At 33.7% G+C, this 9,724-nt stretch overlaps 1 protein-coding gene across 1 annotated transcript; it reads left to right on the top strand.

Moving 5' to 3' along the window:
* Nucleotides 1-6,614: 6,614 nt before the first annotated feature.
* On the top strand, nt 6,615-9,385 carry LOC124436054 (transmembrane protein 161B-like). The gene is made up of 6 exons (XM_046985980.1): nt 6,615-6,724; nt 7,596-7,747; nt 8,620-8,680; nt 8,785-8,931; nt 9,104-9,205; nt 9,286-9,385. Exons 2-6 carry the CDS (start codon nt 7,696-7,698, stop codon nt 9,383-9,385), a joined length of 462 nt encoding a protein of 153 aa, XP_046841936.1. The 5' UTR covers nt 6,615-6,724; nt 7,596-7,695.
* The last annotated feature ends 339 nt before the right edge of the window (nt 9,386-9,724 follow it).

Genomic DNA, 9,724 nt, shown 5'->3' with positions numbered 1-9,724 from the left:
AAACAAAAAAATTGTTTTATATTAAACGTTTATATTATACCATAATCAATTAACGCCAAAACAGCCTAAAAACAAAATTACATTGTTTTTTATTTATGAAGTAATTGGTCTCTTTAAAAAAAAAAACAGACGAGAAGTTAATAAATAAAATGCGACAAAAATCAGGAAAATTGAGCTAAAATGTGTATGTTTGAAAATGATTGAATTTTCGCTTGTGAAAGTTCCTTCATACAAAATCACTTGTTTCCCTTTGAATATGAGAAATATTAACCCCACAAATGCAACGTCTTGTTCTGCACAAATTTTCTTCTCCAAATACGTAAAACATGCATCATTTAAAACAAGAATAGATGAATCTTGAAAATATAAGAAGTTTCTCTTAGAAAGGAGAGCGCTGTCATATCTTACTGGAGCCTAGAAACAAAAGTGGTGAATTGTGATTTTTGAAAATCCCGGTTTATTTTGGGAGCTTACAAATGCTTTTGATTGAGACAAAATTACAGTAGGCGACACTGCAACTAACATGACGTTTTATTTAAGAAATAAAAAATGTTTACTGTGTTTGCACAGGCTTAGCACAACGAAGAGACCTTTGGAGAACACGAGAGCAGATCAGCAAGCCCGAAAGTCTAGTAGTAAATTGAAAGTTTAATTGAAAACCAGAGTTGATATTGTGTTCTATTGAAGATTTTAAGAAAATTTTATGTTGGCAGATTTTGTTTTGAGAGAGCAAACCTGATGCTCGAAGGACCACAGATATCACTAGCACAAACTTATGCTCTCTGTCTTGATGTAAAAACGAATTTAATTTTAACTTTTATTTATAACTCTTCAATTGTTGTCATTGCTCTAATGATATCTTGCTTAGATGAACAAAAGTTACTTTTTATGTTTTATTTTTATTTCAGCTTAAACATATTTTGCTCAGAAGGGTAAAACTTCAGCAATGGCTCCATATCGTGGTTTAGTCATTAAAGGAAGATGTGTCCATGAAGAACTGCTTCCCCATTTTAAAACACTGAACTGATTGAAGATAATCTTCATCTTCATCATCAATCTTTCCTCCCATGACAACAATTGTATCTTCTATTATAACTGCAGAAATCTTAGTCTTTCCAACATGAATGGTAAGACTGTAATCTCACCCTTCTTATTTTCATACATGATAAGACTGTTATCTTAACTGTCTTGCTTTCATACATTATAACACTGTTCAATATTTCTTCTTTATCATTACGACCTCCTAGAAGAATAACTTGATTTCTCCATTGAACTGGTGCCATTGCATATAATGGATAAGGTAATGGAGATATTTCCGTTATTATAAGAGTCCTTGATCAAACTTCTTTAAAACACTTGACAGAACTTTGCCATCTCTCCATACCAGATTCCGCCTAAAATGAGAAGTTTATCATTAACAACCTCAGCCCATGGTTGTCTCGTGGTTCAGGCACTGACACAACTCTTTAAAACATAACCTTGTCACCAGTAATCATCATTTCACAGATAAGATCAGATGACGTCTTTTGTCTTTATTACGTCCTCCAATATGAAGAACTTTTTTGATGAACAACAGTTTGGTGACCATAATATGCATAAGGAAGCCCTTCAGGAAATGTCTATGTTATAGGTAACTGATTAAGATTCACTGTCTCTATTAACTTGCAATCAAGTCCTCCAACAACATATAAATTATCATTATAAAAATGTCCCAAAGGTGTCCCTATTCTCCATTGTTGCATTCTTAAACCAAATTTTCTTTTCCATGAAAATAGTTCAACACACTTTGAGTAGGCGAAAACCTCCAGCAACCAAAATGTCATCTTTTATTAAGTCCATAATTAATTTGACTTGTAATGTCAACGTTGAGCAAATTGCTTTACATTAATATTTTCCAAAATTTGAAATATCATTGCTTTCAATTTGTCCATTTCATGGGAAGATTCAATCAAAACGTTATCCCAATATTTGGCAGTGAATTTTGACCACTTTAATATTGGATTGAACACCTTTCCTCTCCAAGTTCAATACTTGACCAAGTCTCTAAATGATCGTGATTGTTCTTGATCTTCACACAATAAACTGATATAATAATGGTTGAAAAGAATGAGAGACTGCATCTTTTCTATTCTTTGAGATTTTTTGAATATTGCTCTCAAGCCACCACCAATAAAAACAGAGAACATTTCATGAACACCATCCAATTGATGCAGCCTTTTGAATAAAATATACACAAGTCAATGGCATTCTCCGGTTTCAGGACATTCAAAATATTTTCAAAGCATGCATTCAGCAGTCGAATACATACGATGTTTTTAATCGTTTGACTTTTGAATTGTGTAGGACTGGATTTTAATAAACAAAGGATGGAAGAGAAACATTAAGGTTTCATAGATATCACTGGTGTTGGTATTGAATGGATTGGTATTTAAATCACCAAAATGATTTGATATTCGACCATCTACGAAGTGACCACAATATCTTTTGTTTCTTTTTAAAATAACACATAAACTGAACACAAATGCTTTAATTTCTTCCATAACTTGTATAGAAGATTAATTTGCAAGTTCTCTTTACAATTGCTTAATGATTAATCTCCAAAACTCAGCTGTAGACCAATCAGCAGACGCGTTGTATTGCATTTTTATGTATCATTATGATTATGGAAAATAATAATGTAAGAAACGCATGGCAATGTTGTGAATATTTGTTTTGGGAAGAAATCACTGTAATCTTTCTTTAAATAAACTTGTACAATGGTGAGTTTTGCATATTATTACATATATTGAATCATCCTCAGGATTTAAATAAAGAAGACCTATAGAGTATTTTTAATTTTCGTGCATGTGTACTTCCAAATATGGACAGATTTAATATCGAATTAACTTTGATATTACCCCAACCTTACCAAAAGCTAACCATTGACTCGGTGTCCGTGTTTAAAAATTTTAATGTTGATATTTGTAAGTAATATTTTTCAATTTTAATACCTTGACTTCGCTCTAGTCTGGCCCTTGCACTCCGCGATAGATCAAAATAACTCAAACTTGGAGGAATTCTTACTTCGTTTTGCATAGAAACGTAAAGGACGTTAAACCTACTTATTTTGAAACAATATTTAGCTCTTTATTTCATCAAAGGCCGGGTTAATGTAATTTCACCCATAATTCATTATTGTTTGAGATCAATGAATGACACTTGTGCATGGTACGAACGACGTAAAAATGGATTATTACAAACGGACTTTGCAACCGATAATTTCAGTCTATGGCGGTCGAGATGTAACTTTATTATATTGCAATTTTAAATGGAGCAAGTGGATGGTTGTATTTAGATGTTGAGTACTTTATTGTTTTTTAAAAGTGGCTCATGTCTCAATATCATTTTTTATTCTTCTAAGAAATTTCACATCTCCTCAAATATTTCTAATCACAACAAAATTTGAACTGTAATAAACTTGGTTGACCAAGCTACTTAATGATGTTTCTTTTGTGGGTGTAATTCCTGGATGTAATGGGCTAACATTTTTAAGTCGGGGAGCAATCTAAAACATTTTCAATTTGAAATGGCTTGTTCTACTTAAACTTTCTCTCACAATGTGCCCTACCATGTTTTAGGTGCCTGCTCCCACCTAATATGCATATGGGAATACTTAGTCATGTTTGAACTTTGCACTCAGTCAACTGCTCTTATAAACTTAACCATTTCCTCAATCTCCCTCCCTTAAAAAAGAATACTATCTATCATAGAAAATTCATCTGTGAATTGGCCTTTTTCTTTTAGGCACTTGGTATACAAGTTGTCCTAACCTTGATGGTGGCATTGTTTCTTCACAAATTTTCACCATATATGTCTGGCCACTTGGTTATTATGCAGTGGGTATGTTGTCTCAGGTGTTTGTCTTTGACATTTTTGTTGTAATTTTACATATGTCTTTCCTTAGATTGGTACGTCATGTACCACCCTCTGACACAGAGTTGAGAAAACCTTGGTAAAACACAAAGAACAAAGTCAAATAAAGCTAAGCGCTCTGATGCAAGGTATTAATTATAAAGATTTGTTTTCACATTTTGTCGTTGCATTTCATTGTTTTTTTACATTGTTATATTGCTACACTTTGGTACATTTTATGATATATTTTGACATTTTATATGGCCTGTACAGTATGATATAGCTTTTTCAATATATCTTACCTTGTATATTATTTCACTTTTGTTTTAAAATTATCTTCATGTGAAGAATGGTCCAGTCTGGCTTGGCAAGATTTCCCCAAATGAAGCAGTTTCTCCTCATTAAAGGTCTTATTTGAAAGCATAAAATGGGCTTGCCTGGCTTAACTGGGCTGGAAGTGAGGAGACTGTGCATGCTGTTGTTTCACATGTTTATTCTAATATGGCGTAATTCAAAAGCGACAATGATCATTTGATAAGTTTAAAAGTTTTATCTAATTATGCTGCATTGTAGCTAGTAGCATCATGATTGTGGTTTCAAATCAAAAATCGTGGAATGTTCAAGTTTAAACACACAAATATTAGCACAAAATGCAACAAATTAATATTTGAAAATGTTGGAATGTGCAAGTCTAAACACATTTGAACTTTAGCACAAAATGGAACAAGTATTGACAACATTTTAGAAGGGATTGACAACATTTTAGAAGAACCAGCCTGTCTTATACAACTTCAATACATTAGCCTCTGGCAAACTGGCCAGCTCAGCCAAACTGGGTTTTCTTCTTATATGAACAGGCTCTTACAATTGATCTGTTATTCTCTTGTCATCTTGTCCAGGCTAAAATCAACATAAACTAAACACTTGTTATTCATAAACACCGTTAATGTTTCTCTTTTTGTTCTGTAGGAAAAGGAAGAAAATAATGGAGCATCAATTCAATTTATATCTTCTGATTATCCATACCTTGTAACATGAACATTCAACTGAGAACAGTGAATGTAAGATTGCTTTTCAATACCTGAAGTATATTTCAAATTTGTCACATTTTAAAGTGCATATGACCTCATCATGGGGTTTATTAATTCCGACACATCTCAAATAGTGATTTGACAACTTTAAGAAAATGTGCATTTCCAAAGCTCTAGTGGTTCAAAGACATATTTTGAAAAAAATGGGTGAACCTTTTCGGAATGGACAAGAATATATAAATATGCGTTGAACTTATAATACAATATACTTTTCTTGTACCTATGCACTGTTTAAAAAGTTATAAACAAAACATACTTTGCAAAAAATCTATTACAACGCATAACTTACAACATAATTTCTACATTGTTGTTGAAAGTGCATTTCTGGGATCCAGGACTTTGGGTGCGCCGTCGTTTTCTGATCCTGTACCTGGAGTTATATTTTTTGATATTTTTGTATGTAGAAAGTATTGTAGAAGTTGTCAACTAACTTTTTGAGGACTGTTAGAATCAATAGCCCCAAAATGTGGTCATAAGCAGTGTCTCTTGTATCAGTGGTTTATTCAGTCACTGCGTGTATATACAGAGGGGTTGTATTATTGTAAGAATCAAGGGGTAAAGTCTTTCTTGTTCATTGAGCATATGATTTTGAGGCAGGGGATGAGGTTTTGTTTCATTGACGTAAATTATGAATGCGACTGTGATTGATAAACTGTTCAATCAGAAATTGCTTGCCGGAGTTTGAAAAAATTCGGATTTTGTTGCTGTGCTGTCAACATGAGATTACATAACATGAAGTCCTTGTACTAATGAAATCTGTCTTGGGTAGTTTCACGTGTAAGTAATAAAACGTATAATGAAACATGATTTACCTACTTAATACATTGCCATATGTGAGATTACATTGCTGTGAATTTTGTTGTGCAATTTGACAACTATATTATAATACTCAAATATGACCAAACTCTGGTCTCAAGCAGGACGAGTGAACGCCCGATAGACGTCTTGCATGTCTTGTTGCTTGCAGACAACCAAGAATATCTTCATTCATTTACTGGAGGGGTTGTACTTAGCTTCGAAAGCACTATCCACTGCATAATGGCTATTTTAAGTGTTTTAAAATAGGGTTGTTATTGTTTCACAAAATAAAACTATGTTTTCATTGTTATAAGTGTTAAAGGGTTTATTGTATTGATTGTCGTCTTTAAATAGTAGTTTTTCTGCTTTTTAAAGAGACATTTAAAACAAACGTGGTTTTCTTATATGGTGGAAAACACTATCTAACCTTTCTCCCACAAGCTCCAATGACAATAGTCAAAAAATAGCTACATTCCACAACTTTCAACATTGTCTATATGTAATAAAACTCTTGCACCATCCCTCTTTCTCGAGTTATTGAAAGATGACTACCCCCAGTAAATACCCCATTACATCATAACTTCAATCTTTTGGCATAGTAAGTCGATGTGTAATGAATCTTTGTAACGCCCCCTTCTTTTCATGTATTTGAAGATGACTACCCCAGTAAATATGCCATAAGTATTGAAAGTTTCTGAAACTCAATAAATACACTATAAAATTATATTGTAAAACTAACATAAAACACTTTCCCATTAGGTTGATGAAACAGATTTGATATTTCAATGTTATTATACAGAATACAAGTGGCTCGTTGATTTTGCTGTGTCTGCCGTCATATTCAATATCATCATCGAGGGGATTTCGTGTTTATTTCCCGCTCTTTTACGTAACGACATCAGTGTGACGCCATTATGGAATTTCTTGGGCATATTTTTTGCCATGTATCCTTTTTAATGAAACGAAAGGGATCTTAAGCTTGACTTTATGTCAGCCTTGAAAACGAGGTCGGCCTGATTGCTGACTTTCAGTCTTCAAAGTCGGCAAATTTATGCTGACCTTTCATTTTATTGCAGTAAAATCCGCGATATTTTTGTTCATCGTGTACTGTAAAAAACCTTTCTAACTGTTTGAAAATTGAGTTAGACATTGCGCATTCTAAGCACTCAGGCTAATCAAAAGCTCGTCAATTATGAAGGCAAACTGCTATGGTGGAAGTCCGGACATTCGTTTCGTTTTCATTAAGTTTGCAAATTATCAAAATTGTTATCAAAATGTTATCAAATTTTTTTGTGACAGAGAATTGACATTAGAATTTTTTTGCATATTTTTCCGGGCTCTAACTTGGTAACTTGGGTGTTAACTCGACTTATGGATGGTTGGTTCTGTACAAATGCGATATTTTAGGTTAAGTTTGCAACCAAACCTTCCGACATAAAAATTGCCAGCAAAGTTTGGCATTTCTTTCGCCGATCTTACTTTCGTCTTTTCTCGTGCTTCAAGCATTTATGTAAACACTCACGACTGAATTTATATTTTTGAAAAAAATATAGACGGGGGCAAGGACTAAGGGTATGCGGAGCCGAAGATTGTTAATGGTTGGGCCCACCCCCCTCTCAAGCAAAGTACGATCTCTTCTCATTACTAAATGTATTTAGTGTATTGAAAATGCTTGGTATTTTTTGTGACCCTTGCGAAGGTATTTATGTATTTTAAATTCGAGTCCAGCCTTTCCAGAGGTAAATAAACACTACACATGGGACAGTGACCACACCTCCTGTAAGGTTGTTATGCTTTCCTTTACTCTACATACAGACGTGTTTTGTTTCTGCTCACAGCTTCCTATTGGTCGGGTGATGATTCAGGAGAAAAATCTGTCTGCTTGACATTTGGTGTTTTTTTCTTTGTTCTGGCGATGGCCATTTTGGTAGTCGATGAATCTATGTTGGAGTTCAATTTGGACTCGGGTAATCATTTAATTTAGTTCGTAAACTTTTCTCAAATATTTTTTAACATAAATATCACTGAAATGAGCAGAAAACTGTGAAATCATTATACTGCTTTAAATGAGATGTCGTTATTAGATGAGAAAGTGCAGCGAATTATAAAGGATTGGAAGAAAATTATTTTGTGTAGGTTCATTTGGGTCAGATTTGATTTGCTTTTCTCTGAGATTCACTTCGGATCATCTCACATTGATCCTGATTTACAATACTTCGGATTTAAACTAAACTAACTTAACTAACATTCACAGTACGTTAATTCGACTTTGTTTGTTTGCTGGAAACAAATCCTTAAGTCTTGGCACAGTATAGAATATACGGTAGCTTCACTTCTTTGCAATTGGCTGCATATAAGAAAATAGTTTACTAGCTGCCGTTTGCCATATCGTCAATCCTATTTGTCACACAATGTAATTTACTGACTGCCACTATGGTAGTCACATGCCTAATAAGATATGTGTGGCACAAATGATTCAATGGAGTGGCTCTACTGTATGTTCTCTATACTGTGGTCTTGGTAAATCTCTGTTAGCCTGCTCACGGGTCTTTCTTACCTTCAAATCAGGCTTCATCACTTTCACTTTGTTTGTTTCTTTTACATGGCATAACACAGCTCTTTGTTGTTTTACGACTTTCGTGGACAATGGAGTTCTTCTAAAAAGTTAAAATAACTGTACTTTTAAAGGTGTCTCCTAGAAGCAAGATTCTGTATTTTGCCAAATACCGACGAAATCTTGTCTTTCTAATGAAGAAACATTTTCATTTACTCCGTTTTATGAGCTTTCAATCTACTCCGAATCTTTTTCGTCTCATGTTTGAGTCGACTTTCTCTTTAGGTTATGAAATATTCTCTGAAGAAGCTGAATTATTTTTGAAGAAACAAGGATTCACACGAGAGTAAGTCAATTCCTGACGACATGAGTCTCAAGAACGCGGCGTTTAAATTAAAACCATAACGAAGCATTAGTGTTCTTACACTTTGTCTTAATTGTCTTCAACAGAGGTGGATCCGCTCCAATATGGATTTTCAAACTCGCGCTCGCTGTTATCTCGGGAATTATCGGAGCCTTTCTCGGCTTTCCTGGCATTAGAATATCAATAATGTTCTTGGATTTGATAGAGCAATACAAATCTAACAGGTTGCTTCTGTAAGTAAGAATACTTGTGTGACAAGTTTCTTCTATAAATATTATGTGTAGCGTTAATAACATTAAATATTCATCATAATTAAATTGTGTTTATGAATCCGCTTCACTTTGTTGTCATGTATTGAGATAATGGGTTTAATGTACGACCGCTGACCATTTTTTAAATTTTTAGTGTCCTTTTTTATGTAAATTTCTTCGCTCCTCTTTGTCTTGTTTTATTGTGGATCAAACCTTTGGCTCGCGAATACTTCACGAGCAGAAATAATTCATTTTCGTAAGTGAAGAAATTACTTCCCTCGTTCTTCTCATGTTTTTGAAGCTACTTTCTTAAACTAACGTTTGTGTATTTTATAGAGTATCGGACTCAAACTTTGATAACATTCGAATTGGAGTCATCTTACTTTGTTGTCTTATGCGGTTTTCCTTACCAAAATGCATCTACAGGCTTTCTTAGACATCGCAAAGTTAAAGTGAATAGAATGAAAGAAGCGGGCAGAACGAATAGTTCTGCTTTGCAAAAAAAGGTAGAAAATTTTTTTTGTTTTCTTCCTGACACTGTTTCTACTTAATTTACGATTTTGTGGAAGCCACATTTTGTGAAATATTTGTTCTTCGACGAATGGACTGCGATGAAACATATTTAATTTTGTTCGCTTCAATTTAAATTAAATGTTTGGATTTGTATGGAAATTCACAGTTTGTTACGAAATTAACGATTCGACATTTTACTACGCTGGTTTTCATTTTATTGAATTATTTAAGGCCACACGTGTAATTTTTCTTTACAATTAAA

This window comes from Xenia sp. Carnegie-2017, unplaced genomic scaffold (assembly GCF_021976095.1).
Source record: "Xenia sp. Carnegie-2017 unplaced genomic scaffold, XeniaSp_v1 HiC_scaffold_16, whole genome shotgun sequence".
Taxonomy (NCBI): Eukaryota; Metazoa; Cnidaria; class Anthozoa; order Malacalcyonacea; family Xeniidae; genus Xenia; species Xenia sp. Carnegie-2017.
Note: the sequence above shows the minus strand (reverse complement) of the source record. Positions and strands in the feature narration are given on the sequence as shown.